Here is a 19,132-nt window from a genome sequence, read left to right as displayed (position 1 = left end):
GAGGATTTCCTGTAGCCATTTATCCTTTATTTTCTGGCAGCTCTGTGCCTCCACTGGTTCTTTTCCTTTGTGTTTCCGTCCGTTGTTTTTGTTTGGTCGTATTCCATACTTCTTTCCTCTGATTCCTCTCATTTTAAGTGGTGTATCTCACTTTTGGTGTTTTTGTGTGTGGTTACCATTAGGTTTATGAAAAAGAAAGTTGCATATCTACAGGTTTTTTTCTTTTGAGTGCATCTGATCTCCATCTTCCTTTGCCAGTTCAGACCTTTACCTCCCTCCCCTTTTATGTTTTTATTATCACAAATTATCCGTTTATGCTTTAAGTTTTTTGGTGATCTTACATGTAGTGTTGTGACCTTATGCTCTTTGTTTCAGGTAGAATAACCCCCTGAGTATTTCTCGCAATGGAGGTTTTCTGATGATAAATTCCCTCAGCTTCTGTATGTCTGGGGAAGTCTTTATTTCTTCATATCTAAAGAATAATTTTGCTGGATATATTGTTCTTATCTGGTAATTTCTCTCTTTCAGTTGTTTTGCGTATTTGGTTCCAGTTTCTTCTGGCCTGTAGATTCTGCTGAGAAGTCCAATGATAATCTGATGGGTTTTCCTTTGCAGGTCACTTCCTTCTTTTCCCTGGCTGCTTTGAGAATTTTTTCTTATCATTAATTTTTTTTTTTTATTGAGGTATTGTATGTGTACATATCTTACCATTACCCCCCCCCACCCCACACCCACACATGCCCTCACCCCCCAGAGTTTTGCATCCATTGTTTATGCTTATATGCATGCATACAAGTCCTTCGTTTGATTTCTTATCTACCCCCCCTCTCCCTAACTTTCCCCCTGTAATTTGAAAGTCTATTTGTTGCTTTAATGTCTCTGTAACTATCTTTTTGTTCATCAGTTTATAATGTTCTTTATTATCCATAAATGAGTGAGATCATGTGGTATTTTTCTTTCATTGACTGGCTTATTTCACTTAGTATAATATTCTCCAATTCCATCCAGGTTGCTGCAAATGATGAGAATTCCTTCTTTTTTATGGCAGCACAGTATTCCATTGTGTAGATGTACCACAGTTTTCTGATCCAGTCATCTGCTGACGGGCACCTAGGCTGTTTCCAAATCTTAGCTATTGTAAATTGTGCTGCTATGAACATGGGGGTGCATATATCCTTTCTGATTGGTGTTTCTAGTTTCTTTGGATATATTCCTAGAAGTGGTATTACTGGGTCAAATGGGAGTTCCATTTTCAGTTTCTTATCATTAATTTTTGACAGTTTTAATACAATGTACCTTGGAGAGGGCCTCTTTGAATTGAGGTAACTAGGTGTTCTGTTTGCTTCTTGGATTTGAGGATCTAGTTCTTTCCATAGGTTTGGGAAGTTCTTACTGACTATTTGTTTGAAGAGGCTCTCCGTTTCCTTCTCCCCTTCTCCTTCCAGTATGCTTATTAGTCTTATATTGCTTTTTCTGATGTGGTCAGATAGTTCTTGTAGAGTTGTTGTTGTTTTTTAATTATTTTTTAAATGCTCAGGTCTCTCTCTTCTTCCCTCTGCATCATTATCGATTCCTATCTTTACCATCACTAATTCTTTCCTCTATCTGGTCAGCTTTGCTCCCTATGCTCAGTAGTTCACCCCTTACCTCCTTAACTGAATGCTTCCTTTCCAGGATTTCTGATTGGTTCTTTTTTAAAGTTTCAATCTCTTTGGTAAAATACTCATTTTGTTAATTTGTCTTCTGAATGCATTAAGTTGCATGTCTGCATTTTCCCGCATCTCATTATTTGCAGAACTGCAATTTTGAATTCTCTATGTCATTTATATCATGTATTTCCATGTGTTCCAGTTTGCTTTTGGAGATTTTTCATTTTTTTTATGAGATACCTTATTACCATGGTTATTCATGGTATGTGCTGGTCTCCTCTGTCTAGGCACCCGTGTATTATTGGCCTTTCTCTAGCAGCTTTCTCTGAAGAGGTCTATTATTTTCCAGTAGGTGGCACTGAATCATAAGATTTTTACCTCTGTAACTCCCTCATTTGACTTCAGCAGCTGCCCTCAGACTGTACAGCACAGCCATTCTGCTTGCTGCTTGGGGGTGGGGTTTGTTTGCCCTCACTATAATGGTGACCCCGACCTCCAACTGGTTCCCCTCCCCCCACATGCTCCACCTGAGGATTAGTCACGGAGGGAAACAGTGATTCTGTTGTAATACTTCTCAGTTTACAGATAATGTGCTCCTCAACCCGACACCAAAGGCAACAGGAAGCAAGCTTTGGGAGTCCAAGGGATGGCAGGGTTCTGTGGCTCCATTTTTTGGAACACTTACGGACGGACAACACGGCAGAATCCCTGCACTGTGTCCTTGCCCAGGTGTCCTGGCTGACTCAGCTTCAGTTTTCACAGCTTGCCCTGCTGGAATGCCCACTGAGACTCTGTTCCACCAAGCCGAAGGAAGCGCCTGCTACCGCCAGCCTGCGGCTGCAGGGCTGTATATGTGGCCATATGAACTTTCCTCGCCTCCCTGTTTGCTCCCATTTGCCCACCTTTAGATGCTTCAATGCGTGGGTCTTCAGGAGCGCCTCTATAGAGAGCAGGGAATCCTTTGTTGAGCTATAGTTGATTAACTTGTTAAAGTTTCAGGGGGAGAGGCGAAGGGGTTATCTCTCACTATGCCATTCCTCTGACGTCACTCCCCACAATAAACTATTTAAAACAACAGGTGGCTGGCCCTCTGACTATAGTTTGCAGAACCCTGCTTCAGAACAAAATCCCCCTGTGGGTTGAAGACAGCCACACCATCTTCTGCAATGGCATGTCCTCACTGTGCCATGCAGACAGGGCTGATGTTCTCAGCAAAAGGATGAAGTTCTCTCAGGCAGGAATCACATACCATGTCTTTTGCACACAGAACAGGACTTGCATTAAGACAAGCACAGAGTAGGTACATATTAAGTATTTTAATTTATTTCATTTGACATTTGAAGGGTTCCCTTTTATTCAAAATTGCCTTCAACCCTAAAGAAAGCTATACTTACTAAAATCTATGGGAAATATGGCTGTCTAATAAATAAAATACCCCAAGGAAGATGAAACAAACAAATGTTGATCGTCTTGAAAACTTAAGTTCCCTTTTTATAAGTCAAGACTGCTATCCTTAAAAGAACCAGCTCTGAGGACTATGCATTCATACCCCTAATGCAGAACTGAACTCCTCTTTGAGCATCAGCTAAAGAGAGATTATAAGCACAGGAGGAAATAACTGCCTCAAAATAACTGTCAACTGCCAAAATCCAAATCTAGAAAAGACAAATATTTGTTATACTGCACATAGAGAATCTCACAAAGCAAATTCTTAGTTTTTGCATTTATGTTTTCATTCTTGCACAATATGTGTGTGTGTATGTGTACACATATATACACATATGTGATTGGTTTGAAAAACACACACACTACTCTCCTTAACAGTTATATTCCAGCAGGTCTGTTTTAAAAGATTTTTTTAGGGACTTCCGGCCAAGATGACGGCGTAGGTAAAAGCAGTACTCGCCTCCTCCCACAACCTCATCAAAATTACAACTAAACCACAGAACAACCATCATTCAGAACTGCCTGAAATTGGACTGCAAGATCCAATCCTGAAAATTTCTATGCAAAGCAAAAAGTGGCTGACACCAAATTTTCCCCACCAGCACATCTGCATACATAATGACATCATCAACAAGGGCCCCCTCCTCTCCCAAGCCCACTCTAGGCCCAAACAAAAAGTTAGTGTGTGCATACATAAAGCACATTTACAATGTCTGCTCCTCAGAAGATACGACACTAGCTAGTTCCCATTGTTCTAGTTCTAAGCTCACCCTTTGCAAAAGAAACTGTGATCATCACATAAAAACAAGACAAGTTCCTTCAAATGTCCATTTCTAAAAATGAATTCTTTACCAGTTAAAATATGCAATTTGTTAGTACCAAACAAAGGAATCTCCATTTACAAATGCATTCTATTTAAGAACAAAAAACCATATTTTCAAAGTACACTTGTGTTTATGATGTATTTTATAAATTTTAACACTTTCCAAAATGATTTTTTTAAATACCACAGTATATAAAGAAAAATTGCCAATCTGCTCTTCAAAAGTATATATAGGACAAACAAATCTTGTTCAGTAATTCATACATATTTAATTGATTGTACTAGTAGTACTGAAAAATAACAAGAAAGGTTTCTAATTTCACAAACCAAGTCAGAGATTTAAAATGAGTCATTATTATGTTAAGCTTTAGGAAAACTGTAAAGTTATTTTGTCTTTATGTTCATTTCTACCATTTATCCTCAAAATGACTTTTCATTAATTTCACATCTATTGAGCACAGCTGTTTTATTTTTGCCAGAAACTGTCTCAAACTTTTCATTTTTATAATTTGAACATCCCTTTGTCCTGAATGAAGATGTTAAGAATTTTCTTCAAAACTATAAAAGTATGAAGGTCATAAAGAATGCAATATTTTTTCTAAAAACATAAAAATGTGAAACTCACTAAATCAAAAAATCATAATGTGAAATACCCAAACATTCCAATTTTAAGCCATTTTTAAAAATTGCAATAGACATGTCATTTTCTAAACATGAAACATTTTAACAGATTTACACCACCATTCTTGTTTTTAAAACACATTCCTAAGTTCCTGCTGTAAATACAGCAAAGTGTCTTGGATTTCATGTCAACCCATAGGTTTAGAAACAATTTACCGGTAAATTGACTTACAAAGACCGCAACTAGAATGGGAACTTCAGGAAGGGAAGAGATATTTATCTGTTTTGTTCATGGCTTTTGCCCCTTCCTCATCCCCAATATCTTATAAATGGTGCATGGCACGCAGGATTTCAATGCAGGAGGATTTCAATTTGAATTAGCTGGACTGAGAGAACTTATGTGTGTAGATCCCTTAGCACAAACTACCTGAGGATCCCACCAACACCATGAGAAAACCTAGAGTAAACTCATGTGCAAATACAAAATAAGCCCCTAGTACCCTAGCCCCGTGGTCGGCAAACTGCGGCTCGCGAGCCACATGCAGCTCTTTGGCCCCTTGAGTGTGGCTCTTCCACAAAATACCACGGCCTGGGTGAGCCTATTTTGAAGAAGTGGCGTTAGAAGAAGTTTAAGTTTAAAAAATTTGGCTCTCAAAGGAAATTTCAATCGTTGTACTGTTGATATTTGGCTCTGTTGACTAATGAGTTTGCCGACCACTGCCCTAGCCAGTTTGCTCGGTGGTTAGAGCATCGGCCCTCAGATTGAAGGGTCCTGGGTTTGATTCCGGTCAAGGGCACATACCTCGGTTGCAGGCTGGATCCCTAGCCCCGGTGGGGGTGCATTGGGAGGCAACTAACCAATGTATCTCTCTCTCATCGATGTTTCTCTCTCTCTTCTCTCTTCTCCCCTTTCACTCTCTCTAAAGATCAATGGAATAAATATCCTCATTGGGGATGAACAACAACAAAAATTTCAAAGTAAGCCCCTGGCGAAAGGAGGAGAGGAAGAACAGAAAGACACTCAGGCGAACTAATCCCACACTCAGTCTTCACACACTGCTCCAATGTATTCACTTTGATGCAGTGGCTAAAACCCCAGCAATTCAGAGGTTCATTTAGGTTAAACAAGATCCCTCTTAAAAACGCAGGAACCCTTTAAGCCTCTCACCAACCTTAGGAGGTAGGTATTTCATCATTCCATTTTGCAGATGAAACTGAGGTGATGGGGCCCAATTACTTTCCTAGTGTCACACCACCTGCCTACAGCATGACACAACGTTTAATCCTGCACAGCCGCCTCCCCGGCGACAGGGGAATAACCTTCATCCACACATCAGTACCCTTCCATCCAAACACTTTAAACAAGCGTTCTCAAGGATGGGGCTTTTGTTCGGGGTGACAGGCAAGCAACAAGTAGGTTAGCATTTGGGAGTGGTGGTCACAGACTTGGGGGCCTAGGGGAACCAAACCCCAAAGACAAACCACAGGTTTCAAAACACTGTACAGGGCCAGCTCTTGCTCCAGAACAGCGAGCTAGCTAGCCTCGCTTCCTCTTCCTACCGTCCACGTGACGCTCACGGTCCTCCTCCACATCAGAAAATAGGCAACCATTGTTAGTGCCACAGTGTGGCAATCTTGTGTGTCCCAACCACAGTGACTGGCACAGACAAGGCACGCAAATATTGACAGAATGAATCAAAGACCAGGCTGTTTCCATGGGCCAACTGGGGCCGGTCTTAACCAAGTGGGGATGAGAAATGCACCCTAAGCACCTGGTTATGGGTAGGAACGTGGACATTTAAAAGGCCGGTCTAAACTGGGGACAGCCTGCAATGAAACCCTGAGGGGATGCTCTTTTCCTCCGCCAGACTGCCTCAAAGGAGAAAACTATTAGCACTTGGGCATACAGACAGAGACCTCAGACCGGGCGTGTTTTCATGTGAGAGCATAAAACACACACCGTTACTTTACACAGGCTGTCTAGTTCAGGTCACCTTAACATGAAGAGCAGCTTTAAAAAAAACACCAAACCCCCCACTCAGCATTCTCAGAGTGAGAGTGGGGGTGGAGAAGGTAGCAGAACATTTTCCAAAAAGTTTGGAGTGGGCCAAACAACAAAGAATCATACTCCCCAGAGGGGAAAAGGTTTCCTTTGAAACATGACCAGTGATTTCTACAGACACGTGTTTTATACCAAATAATTAAACAGAGCCCCTGTTTACGCTTAGGAGAGGATGAGCTAAATGGCTTCCAAGACAATTCTGGAAAACGTTATCTATTTCCCCTCTGGCCAGCCCCCGTCACCGGGAACCTTGGCGATCAGAGTCTCTCCAGCTGAGATTTTCAGGCGTCAAATGAAAGTACCACCACTGGGCAGAACAAGAGCCAAAAGCAACAGGGAAGGTGTCCCTTTTCCTCTTCTATTCCCTCCGCCTCCACCGGCCGCTACAGAAAACCCGCACGTTTTCACGGGCGGCGCGGGCCCCTCCGGAGATGCAATGCAGCGTTCGGTCTGGGTCCGCCAGGTGAAGCCCTCCCCCCGGGGCAGAGTTGTGCGCTCCGCCGCCGCCTCCTTTGTCTGCGCCGTCCCCGCGGACCCGCGGCCGGGCGCCCCCCGGTGCACAAGCCTCCCGCACGCCCCGCGGGAGGGCTCCCCAGGCTTCGGAGGGGCGAGCCCCCAGCCGCTCAGATCCGAGCCTCCTTCCCAGGCGCGACCAGGCCGGGCTGCGCGCGCCCGAGACCTCGCCCGGGGCCGCCGGCCGGGGGCCCCCGCCCACCCCGCGCCCGGCTTCGCCCCCGGCCCGGCGCTCACCTCCGTGGATGGGCAGCGGCGCCAGCACCTGGCCGCGGACCTCGGCCTTGGGCGAGTCGAGCCCGTAGCGCCCGCGGTCGATGCGGAAGGTGAGCGGGGCGCCGCGGCCCGGCTCCTGCACGGTCACGTTGATGAGCGCCGTGTAGTACTCCTGGCTCGCGTTGTCCGCCCGCGCCGGCCACAGGCTGCAGGCCAGCAGCGCGAGCGCGGCGAGCCGGGCCGGGCCCGCCCGCGCCGCGCCGCTCATCGTCGCTCCGGCCGCCGCCGCCGCTCGCGGACCTGGCTCCCCGGCCGGCGCCGAGAGGCGGGGCGGGCGCTGCCGGCGCGCGGCCGAGCCCGGGACGGCCTTCCCGGCGCCGCGGCGCCGCTCCCGCCCCTCCCCCACGCCGCGGCCGCCCGCGGGGACGCGCCCACGGGCCCTCGAGGAGGACGGCGGGTCAGGTGGCGCGCGGTCGTCCCCTCGGGGCCGCTCCGGGGCCGTGCGGGCGGGCCCCTGCCATCCCCTGGGGCCGGGCCCGCGGAGCGGGGGCACCTGTCAAGGACGCGGGAGGGGATGCACCCGAAGGCGAGTCCGCGGAGCACGAGACAGCGCTCCCCGCCGCCGCGCGCGCCCGCCGCCACCCCGCCCGCCGGCCCAGCGGCTGCGCGCGGGTCTGGCAGCCCCGCCCCGCCCCGCCCCCGCGCCTGCGTGCCAGGCCCGCGCTCCCGCCCTCCCGCACGCGGCCGGCGGCGGGTCACTCGTTGGCCCCGCACAGGGCCCAGTCTGTCTGTCCTGCTGGACGGGAGCAGGGCCGGCAGCCTGGGAACTTCCCAAGAGCCTGTGGGAAAGTTTGAGACGCAAAGACAAAAAGAGAAAAAGCTAAAGCTTTATCATGAAAACGTCTGAGATTTCAACTTCAAGTCGTATAAGTGACATGATGGGGGAGGAGGGGCGTTGTCTGTAAATGAGAGGCACCCAGGGAGTCCCCCAGCCGCGCAGCTCTGTGCTTGAAGGCCGGGGCGCATGCCCAGGTTACAGCTCCATCCCCAGTGGGGGGCGAGCAGGAGGCAGCCAACGGATGATGCTCTCTCATTGATGTTTCTCTTTCCCTCTCCCTTCCTCTCTGAAATATATTTATATCAATAAATAAAGAGAATCGGGAGCCCACCAGCCTGGACCTGTGAGGACACCTGAGTGGTTAGGAAGCACCTCTCCAGACTCGTTGAAACAGCCCGAGGCCTTGGACAAGGAGGCGATGGTGGTGACCATCTCTGCACCCTCACACACACTCCCCCATCTACACCCCCCCACATGCCCTGTCAGTTAAGCTCTGCCCCCTTCCAAAGCATAGACGAAGGGGAAGGATGGTTCCCGGGCTGCTGAAGTTGGGAGTTTTTAGGATGTTGGGGTGTCCTCATTATTGCCCAGAGGTGGCCAGGCCTGTATCCCTGCCTCCTGCAGTGAGAAGGGGTGGAGCCAGCCTTGGCCAACCAAACGGACTGAGAATTCCCGAGTTTTCCCAAAGGAAAACAGGTGCTGTTTCCTGGAAAGGGATATGGATGCAACGCAGGTTAAAACATCAGGCCTCCACCCGTGCCTTAGCGACGTCCTTCACAATTTCTCTCCACAATTTTTTTCCCTTCCACCCTCTCACCCTCCACCCCCACCATCACCATCTCTAGTCTAGGTCCCCGCTTTTTTGAGACTGGATTTTATTTACTTGCCTCCAGGAAGTACAGCCCCTCAACCAAATTAGCCAGGCCCCTCCCTGAGCCCAGCACTTAAAGAAGGCTCTGCTCTGGCCCCCGTGCAGCTGGACCCCTCCCCACAGGGTAAGGAGTCCTTGAGAACAAGGCACCCCTGCTCAGACACCCGAGAGCTGGAATTCCTGCCCAGGCCGCCTCGGGGCCCTAGGGCCTGCATGGGGCTCTTTGGGTGCGGGTCTCCTTGCTTTGCTGCTTTCATTTGGCCTGTTCTGGCTGCGCCTGTCTGACACCTCATGCCCCTCCTCCCTGTCCTTACAAGGGTCTATCAAAGTGTGGGGGGCATCATGCCCTCTAGAATGAGAAATGATTATGGAGGTCCACCCTGTGGGGAGCAGGCAAGTCCCTCTAAAACGCTCTTCGGGCCCTCCTGAATTTGTCAAGGAGAAAGTGGGTTCAGAAACACTTTTAGCCCTAGCTGGTTTGGCTCGGTGGATAGAGCGTTGGCCTGTGGACTGAAGGGTCCCAGGTTCGATTCCGCTCAAGGGCATGTACCTTGGTTGCAGGCACATCCCCAGTGCGGGGTGTGCAGGAGGCAGCTGATCAATGTTTCTCTTTCATTGATGTTTCTAACTCTCTATCCCTCTCCCTTCCTCTCTGTAAAAAATCAATAATATATATGTATTTTTAAAAAAGAACTTATATATAAAAAAAAAGAAACACTTTTAACACTTCTCTGGCACTCGCTCATCTTTCTGTTAAGCAAAGTGCGACGAGGTCTCCATCCACAGCCTTAGCCAGCACCAGCATCCAGGGTGATGTTAACACCACCCTGCATTTGGGGGTGTAAGTACCTTTGTTTTAAGGAGACCTTGTCTTTAGGTCAAGAGGTTTTACATTTATGGTAGTGATACAAAAATACCTTTTAAAAATTGTGGTGACTGTTGTGGAATTGTGCACCTGAAACCTGTATAATTTTGTTAACCAGTGTCACCCCAATAAATTCAATAAAAAGGAAAAAAACACAAATAAAAATTGTGGTAAAAGACACACAACATAAAATTTACCATCGTCACCATTTTTTAAGCGAACAGTTCAGTGGCATTAAATACATTCACATTGTTGTGCAACCATCACCACCATCCACCCCAGAACTCTTTCCATCTTGTGAAACAAATACTTTATAACCACAAACAACTTCCCATCCCCCTCCCTCGGCCCCCCATTCTGTTTTTTGCTTCTATGAATTTCACTACTCCAGGTACCTCATATAAGTGGAATCACAGAGTATTTGTCCCTTTGTGACTAGCTTATTTCACTTAGCATAATGTCCCCCAGGTTCATCCATGTTGTGGCATGTAAGATTTTTTTCCTTCTTTTTAAGGATGAGTATATTCCGTTGTATGTATAGACCACGTTTTGTTTACCCATTTTTCAGTGAACACTTGGCTTGCTTCCACCTTTTGGCTATTGTGAATGCTATTAACATGGGTGTTCAAAAATCTCTTTGAGATACCAATTTAAATTTTTTGCATAAATACCTAGAAGTGAGAATGCTAGAGCAAGTGGTAATTCTATGTTTAATTTTTTGAGGAACCACCTTACCATTTTACATCCCCACCAACAGAACACAATGGTTTCAATTTCTCCACATCCATGCCAACACTTTGGACAAAACTACCTTTTTAAAAAGATGTATATATTTTTTTATTGATTTCAGAGAGGAAGGGAGAGAGAGCTAGAAACATCAACGATGAGAGAGAATCATGGATCGGCTGCCTCCTGCATGCCCCCTACTGGGAATCCAGCCAGCAACCTGGGCATGTGCCCTTGACCGGAATCTAACCAGGGACCCTTAAGTCCATGGGCTGATGCTCTATCCACTGAGCCAAACCAGCTAGGGCAAAACTACCCTTTAAAACATTTATTTAAGTGTAAAAACGTAAGTCAATTTAAAGTCTTAAGTAAATAAAAGCACAGGTGGTTCTTGGCTATGGCAGATCTTGTGAAGGACACCTGGGGAGGTCTGAATCAGGCCCATGCTGGCCTGGGGTGAGCTGCCTGCAAGCCCTTCTCTCCATGGGGCCATTTCTCTGACTCCACCACACACGAGTTGCCCCTGCCTCTGCTCCCAACTCCCAGCTCCTAAGAAATCCCAGGTCTCTAGCTGAAATCCCCCTTCTCTGCAGAGCTCCGGTGGGCCCAGGCGCCAGCCTCCCAGCTCCAGTCCTAGCAAGGGCTTCCTTCCTTCCAGAGTAGATCTGCCTCCTCTGGGAGCAATGTTGACCTCCCGAGGGCCATGAAGAGGGGTATCCTCTGTGTAAAGCACACCATATAGCTCTTGGGGGCTCCAGGGATCAGAGGCCAAGCCGGGCTCCCTGGGCAACCTTGGAAACCTCAAAGGGTTTTCCAGAGTTTCACTCTTCCCACACTTCCTCCTCCTCCTCCTCCTCCCCCTCCTTCTCCTCCTCAGGGGATGTCGGACTGCCGATTTGGGCCAGGCCCCTGCAGGCCAGGCCGAGGGACCATCCTCTGGTTCCATACAAGATCTTTGGTTGATCTCTTCCTGCCCTCCTCCCTCCCCCCTTCCCTCTAAGATTCATCAGTCTGTTCCATGTTTCCATGCCTGTGCATCGAGCGTCTGCCCCTGGTGGTCAGTGCGTGTCATAGCTACCAGTGGAACAGTCGAACGGTCGCTTAGGCTTTTATATATATAGATTTATTCTTGTATTATATATTTTTCCATACGAACAACTGTAAACCTAGTTTTGCCCACCACTGTATATTGCGTCATATTTTTGCTGTGTACACAGTTACTGTAACTTTCGTCATTTTTAATATACCAGGAACTTCAAAAAATGGAAGTGGCCAGGCTCCTCTCTCCTCCAAGAGGTCTGCTAGAGGAAGGAAGCAGCTGCCCCTCCCCCGCCCCGTGGCCTGGCCTGAGGGGTGGGGTGTGGGGAGGGGCACGGCAGTCTCTGAACCCAGGGCTCACCGGCCATATCAGGGACGGGGAGTGAAAACCCCTGTAGACAGAGGACTGGTGAGAGACAAAATGACTCAGATTCTGAACTTGTCATGGTCCAGGGACCAGAATTCAATTCTCCTGAGGACCCTCGGCCATAGGAATTATGACACCCATTTTGCAGCTGAGGGAACCGAAGCTCAGTGAAGTGAGCTCTTTGCCCTGAACCCGGCCCAGCTGACGAGCAGTGAGTGGTGGTGCTGGGTGGGAGCCCAGTCCAGCTGGCTCCTGGACCCTCACTCATTTCACTCCCACCAGTGGGCGCCAGGCTGAGGATTCAGACCGCGCCTCGATCTCTTTTCTTGGTACCAGGCACAGCCCAGGAAGCCAGAGGCTCTGTCCAGGAATTCAGGTGGGGCCTGGGGCTGATGCTGAGTGGACACAGGCTGCCGGGGTGGCTGCCTTTTAGCAGGATCGAAGGCATTGCCTAGTCCTTTGTCAAGAAATGTTTGGTCAGAGTGATGAATGGCTGAGCAGAAAGAACTGAGAGGAGACACTGGCTGGGCTGAGCTGGCCTGGGCAGGCCAGCCCGCTTGTCTGACTGCTGGTCCTCAGGCTGACCTGGAGTGGTCCCTGGGGATCCCAGAGCCCCTCTGCCAGGGGCCTGGCTGTATCTGGAAGAGCCTTCTGTCCACAGGCTGGAAAGATATGTACAGAAAGAGACTCCTTTGGAAGGCTGCACGTGAAGGCAAGACAGCCGGCCTCGGCTCAGAAAGGACACACCCACACAGCTCTAGGGACCTGGGCGGTGGGATCGCCGGGTGGCTTCATCAGGCACTGCTGCTGGCCTAAGCCAGCATTGCATCTCTCTAGGCCAGTGGTTCTCAACCTTCCTAATGCCGCGACCCTTGAATACAGTTCCTCATGTTGTGGTGACCCCCAACCATAAAATTATTTTCGTTGCTACTTCATAACTGTCATTTTGCTACTGTTATGAATCGTAATGTAAATATCCGTGTCTTCCGATGGTCTTAGGCTCTACAGCAGCGGTTCTCAACCTGTGGGTCGCGACCACTGTTGTAGAGCCTAAGACCATTGGAAAGCACAGACATTTACATTACGATTCATAACAGTAGCAAAATTACAGTTATGAAGTAGCAATGAAAATAATTTTATGATTTGGGGGTCACCACAACATGAGGAACTGTATTCAAGGGTCGCGGCATTAGAAAGGTTGAGAACCACCGCTCTAGGCGGAAAGCATCTGACCTGTCTAGTTTGAGTCAGGTGCACATGCCTGATCCTAGAAGCGCAGGGCACCTTGACTGTCGGCCTGCCATAGAGCAGCCAGTGCAGAAGGAATAGCCCCCAAGAATCGACAGCCCAGTGGGCACGGGAGACCGGGCAGCTGTGTCTGCTGCCTGATCCCACGTCCTGCCCGATGAATGCTGTGGTTTCTTCCAGAAGTAGAGGTGGGGTTCCAAGCTGCTCTCTTCAGACACGCCCTCGCGGGGGGGCCATGATGCTTCATTCATTTGTGGTTGGCCAAGAGACTGATGTTAGAGGCCCAACAGCTCCTCTGGCCAGCAGCGTGGGACTCAGGTGGAGCAAGGCAGTGCAAGCTGCCAGGCCAGAGCTGACGCCAGCCTTTGTGTGGCTTTCAGAACAACATTCAACACAGAACAATAAAACAAAACTCTGTGCACAAGGATGTTTACTGCAGCATTAGCTACAATAAATAAACATGGAAAATAAACTCATTTACGTGTGAAGCAAATTTGAGGAGATTATGCAGGTAATGAGTGCTTGGGATGTACTGTGAAGTGCAGAAAGAGAATACAAAATAAAACCCTGGTTGTCACTGTGTAGAATAAGTCCGCATGTCTGAACAAGGCCTGGAAGGGAATTAGCAAAACAAAAATAATTTGGTTTATTGGGGGTATTATGGGTGATTCTTTTTACTTTCCTTTTTTTCCTATTTTTAAATTTTGTGTTCTTTTTCCAATCAGAAAAAGGTGTCTTTAATGATCTATTAAAAGACCACTGAGCCCCTATTAGAAGTGTGGGATTCTGGCAGGTGGAGCCAAGGGTAAAAGGATTGGGGTAATGTTGGGGGCTGGGGGGGAAGGGAGTCAGGCTGGTAGAGTTAGGGGTGTTCCAGGTCACCCTCAGTCAAATTCTCCTTTACAGGTCATTTATTTTCCATACATTTAATGATTCTATCATTATCCCTTGGGGGGAAAAATAGACATAAATTTGGTCTGTCAACTGTGTGCACCTTTGCTAAAGGTAAGTCTCACATTATTGCATTGCATAAGATATGAATGCTGGCAATCCTATATAATAAACGGCTAATATGCAAATTGACTGAACTGCGGAACAACTGGTCGCTATGACGTGCACTGACCACCAAGGGGCAGACGCTCAATGCAGGAGCTGCCCCCTGGTGGTCAGTTGATGAGCACCGCTCAGTCAGAAGCCGGGCTCATGGCAGGTGAGCACTTTGGCGGTGGCAGGAGCTTCTCCCGCCTTCGCGGCAGTCGGACGTCTCCAGAAGGCTCCTGGACTGCGAGAGGGCACAGGCTGGGCTGAGGGAACCCCAAAGTGCACTAATTGTGTGCACCAGGCCTCTTGTATTCTTATAAGAAGTCTTTTGTTCAAAATTGCATGAGCTTGGGTTTTAACATTGTTACTGAAGGCAGAGGAAGTCAGCTCGTTGCCCTCACTGGAGTCACAATTGAATCTCATTCCTGTCAATCATTTTTGCTCCAGGATAAGTTACAGAAAGGTGGAGAACATATTTCCCCAGTGAAGCATATGTCCTGTGCTGGGTCTGAATATCCTAAGAAAGTTTGAGATGGGATTATCCAGATCTGCTCAGACTTATAAAAGAAGAAATCTCCCAAGAGATCCTACCTGTGGGGGATAAAGGCCCATGGGGATGGGATGCCAGGAGACTGTGTGCCCTCATGAGGAATGGGTGGCAGATGCTGCAAGGGATCTCAGTGGCCATTCTAGCCTCTTCTCTCTTGCCTGACTCCACTGTAGGGGCTTTAGAAGGTAAAAACTCAACTTTCCTGTATGGGCATCCATCCACCCACCCATCTGCCCACCCCCCTCCATGCACAAATCCACTCACCCATATGTCCATCCACCCACCCACACATCTATCCATCCATCCATCTACCCACCCACACATCCATCCATCCATCCATCCATCCACCCACCCACACATCCATCCATCCATCCATCCATCCATCCATCCATCCATCCATCTACCCACCCACACATCCATCCATCCATCCATCCATCCATCCATCCATCCACCCACCCACACATCCATCCATCCATCCATCCATCCATCCATCCATCCACCCACCCACACATCCATCCATCCATCCATCCATCTACCCACCCACAATCCATCCACCCACCCACCCACATATCCATCCATCCATCCATCCATCCATCCATCCATCCATCCATCCACTCATTCATTTAGCACATGTTTACTGAGCAGCAGTTCTAGGTACTTGGAATACATAAGCAAATAATTAAATATCCCTACCATCAGTGCATATTCCAACTAAGATGGGTTTTTGGCCAATGTACTGGAAAGGGAGGTCTGCTGTTGCCATATCTTCTTCTTCCTCCTACCAACATGGGATTATGACAGAAGCTACACACTAAGGGTGATGGAGGAGCAAGGGTGAAGGAGCCTGAGTTCATGCCCTGGGCATTCTCCTAAACTTCTTTATTTAAAAAACTATGTGAAAGATTTCCTGTTATTTGCATCTGAGCACAGCCCTATGCCTGGGCTCTAGGTGTCTTGGCTTTCCGAAATTTCCCCCATACTGCTTTTTTTTCCATATATATATATATATATATATATATATATATATATATATATGTATGTATTAGAGGCCCATTGCACGAAAATTAGTGCAATAGGCCTTCCTTCCCCTGGCTGCCGGAACCGGTTTTCCTCTGGCACCCAGGACCCAAGCCTTCGCTCTGGGCGGAGCCTTCAGTCTTTGCTCCAGCCAGAGTGCCACTCCTGTAGCTCTCTCCGCCCCCCCCCTCCCCATCATAGCAGGCATCCTGCCCCACCCAGCTGCTCCGCACTGCATACGTGCTACCCAGAGGCCCAGAGTGGCTGGGGGGCGGGGCCACCACCATCTTTGTTGGGGTAATTTGCAAACTCACTCCTGATTGGCTGGTGAGTGTCGCTAAGTGACAGTCAATTTGCATATTTCTCTTTTATTAGTGTAGATATGCACTGAGTGGCCAGATTATTATGATCTCTGAACATATAATAATCTGGCCACTCAGTGCATATCTTATATAATAAAAGGCTAATATGCAAATTGTCCCCTCGACCAGGAGATCGACCAGCAGGCAGGCTGGCCAACTGCCCATGTCCCCTCCCCCTGGCCAGGCTGGCCGGACCCCACCCATGCACAAATTCATGCACCGGGCCTCACACACACACACACACACACACACACACACACACACACACACACAATGAGTGGCCAGATTATGATGCATTCAGAGATCATAATAATCTGGCCACTCAGTGTATATATGTATACACACACACACACACACACATATATATATTATTGATTTCAGAGAGGGAGAGAGAGATGGAAACATCAGTGATTAGAGAGAATCATTGGTTGGCTGCCTCCTGCACGTGCCCTACTGGGGATCGAGCCTGCAACCCGGGCATGTGCCCTTGACTGGGACCCTTCAGTTTGCAGGCCGACACTCTATCCACTGAGCCAAACCAGCTAGGGCCATACTGCTTATTTTAAAATACTCCCAAATTAGGCCTACCCTAAAAAGGGAACTCCTCCTGACTGAGGGGACCCAACTCTAAGAGTAAAGAAAGAGTTGGGATTTGTGGGTCTGAGTGAAGAGGGCTGTTGAGGAGGGCCCTGCAGCAGGCTGGCGGCCATGTAGGCACAGGATGGTATGTACTAACTGGAACCAGTTTAGTTGCAGGTATCAGAAATCAAACTCAATGTGGAGGAGGATTTACTCGGCCACTTATGAAAAGTCTGGGGTTGGTCGAACCATAGGCACAAGTGAATCTAGGAGGCCAAATGAGATCATTAGAGCTGGACTTCCTCTGGTCCCCTCTCAACATTGCTGTCTTCTCAGTTGTCTTCACTCATTCATAGGGAATCTCTCCTCATATGTGCAAGGTGACCCCCTGCAGACCCAGGGAGCACATTCTGTTCTCTCAGAATCCCAGAAGGGTGCAGCAGGAGAGAAGGACTTTCCGCTTCATATTCTGAGTCTCATTGGTTTGTGTCATGTCATGAGTTCACCACTGAGCCAACTGCTGTGGTCAAGTGAATAAGGTGCTCTGACTGGCCAGACCTTACCTCATGCTCACCCTTGGAGGCAGACACAAGTCCCCTTGATCCGACCTCATGGACTGAGAATGCAGGGTGTATATAATAAAAAATAAATATTCATTCTTTGCCCCTGGTTCCTGGAACACAGCTCCTAAAACCTTGGAATCTGTGGAGTGATAGAGTGTCTTTTGTATGCTAAGGGGATGAGGTGCTGGGGGCCCCTCAATAGCTTAGGATGGGGGCTGATTGCCAGAAAGAACAAAGCTTGTTTAGAGGATTGAAACTTTCAGCCTCTCCAACCCGCAGCCTTCAGGGAGGAGATTAATGTAATGGCCAATGATGTCCTCAATCATGTCTATGTATTGGAACCTCCATAAAATTCCAAAGCAACAGGGTTTGGAGAGCTCCCCGGCTGATGAACACATTGAGGTGCTGGGGAGGAGGTGTGCCTGGAGAGAGCATGGACACTCATCTCCCCTCTGCCTTATCATATGCATCTCTTCCACTTGGCCGTTCCCAAGTTATCCTATCTAATAATAGAGTAATATGCAAATTAGGCGTCACTCCATGACAAAATGGCGGCCCCCATACCCATAAGGTGGCGGCGCCCAGTCCCCTCAGCCCCGCTGCTGGAGTGTCTGGCCTGTCCCACCAGCAAACAGAGCACTGAGAGCAGGGCATGGTTGCTTCCTTAGTGCTGCTGCAGCGGGAAGCCGCCAGGCCCTGCACATACGGAGCCTGCGGAGGAGCAGGGCCTGTCACTGCAGCAGTGGGAAGCCGCCAGGCCCTGCACATACGGAGCCAGCGGAGGAGCAGGGCCTGTCGCCGCGGCGCACACGGAGCCGGCGGAGGGCAGGGCCTGGAGTCTTCCCGTTGGTCGCCGTGGCGATCGGGAAGACGCCAGGCCCTGCACACGGAGCCGGCGGAGGAGCAGGGCATGGCGTCTTCCTGATGGTCGCTGAGGCGGGAAGACTCCAGTGCCAGCAGAGCAGGGCATGGTGGCTTCCTTAGTGGGGCAGTGGCAGGGAAGTCCCCAGACATGGCAGACAGAGCCCAGACAGCAGGGCTTGGGGGCTTCCTTAGTGGGCAGTGGCGGTGGGAACACCCCCAGGCCCCGCAGACAGAGCCTGGACAACAGGGCATGGGGGCTTCCTTAGTGTGTCCGTGTCTGGGAAGCCCCCAGGCGGGGCAGACAGAGCACACTGCAGGGCATTGGGGCTTCCTTCACATGGCACATGGTGGCAGCAGGCAGAGAGTGACAGCAGGGCATGGGGGCTTCATCTCCATGGCTGCAGGGAAACCTCCAGGCCCCGCAGAGAGCAGAGAACCATGGGGAGTGGGCCTGAGCCATCAGTAGGATATCCTCTGAGAGCTCCTGGATTGTAGAGGGTGCAGGTTGGGCTGAGGGACCCCCGTGCACGAATTTCGTGCACTGGGCCTCTAGTCTATAATAATAAAAGGGTAATATGCTAATTAGACCAGGAGACCTTCCAGGAGACCTTCCTGACGTCCTTTTGGACAAAGCCATGGTCGCAAGGCCGATGCAGAGGCGATTAGGGGCAAGCAGGCCAGCATGGGGGGCAGTTAGGGGCGATCAGGCCAGCAGGGGGTGGCAGTTGGGGGCGATCAGGCTGGGGGGGGGGCAGTTGGGGCGATCAGGCTGGCAGGCAGAGTGGTTAGGAGTCAGTGGTCCCAGATTGCAAGAGGGATGTCTGACTGCTGGTTTAGGCCCAATCCATCCCCTGAGGGGTCCCAGATTGGAGA

General features: G+C 49.1%; 1 protein-coding gene and 1 pseudogene across 4 annotated transcripts in view; one reads left to right on the top strand and one right to left on the bottom strand.

Moving 5' to 3' along the window:
* RNF130 (ring finger protein 130) overlaps positions 1-7,877 on the bottom strand; it is a 124,116-nt gene extending 116,239 nt beyond the window's left edge. For 2 of the 3 annotated variants that reach the window (XM_079772821.1, XM_079772822.1), the window contains exon 1: positions 7,352-7,877. In XM_079772821.1, the coding sequence (XP_079628947.1) occupies positions 7,352-7,598 (247 nt within the window). In that variant the 5' untranslated portion in view covers positions 7,599-7,877. The remainder of the gene's footprint in view (positions 1-7,351) is intronic. The other variant, XM_079772820.1, reaches the window with a different exon arrangement.
* LOC307100408 (glyceraldehyde-3-phosphate dehydrogenase-like) overlaps positions 1-19,132 on the top strand; it is a 1,087,365-nt pseudogene that overhangs the window by 430,755 nt on the left and 637,478 nt on the right. The gene's annotated exons all lie outside the window — the stretch shown is intronic.

The sequence above is a fragment of the Cnephaeus nilssonii genome (assembly GCF_951640355.1).
Source record: "Cnephaeus nilssonii genome assembly, chromosome: 5".
Lineage (NCBI taxonomy): Eukaryota > Metazoa > Chordata > Mammalia > Chiroptera > Vespertilionidae > Cnephaeus > Cnephaeus nilssonii.
Note: the sequence above shows the minus strand (reverse complement) of the source record. Positions and strands in the feature narration are given on the sequence as shown.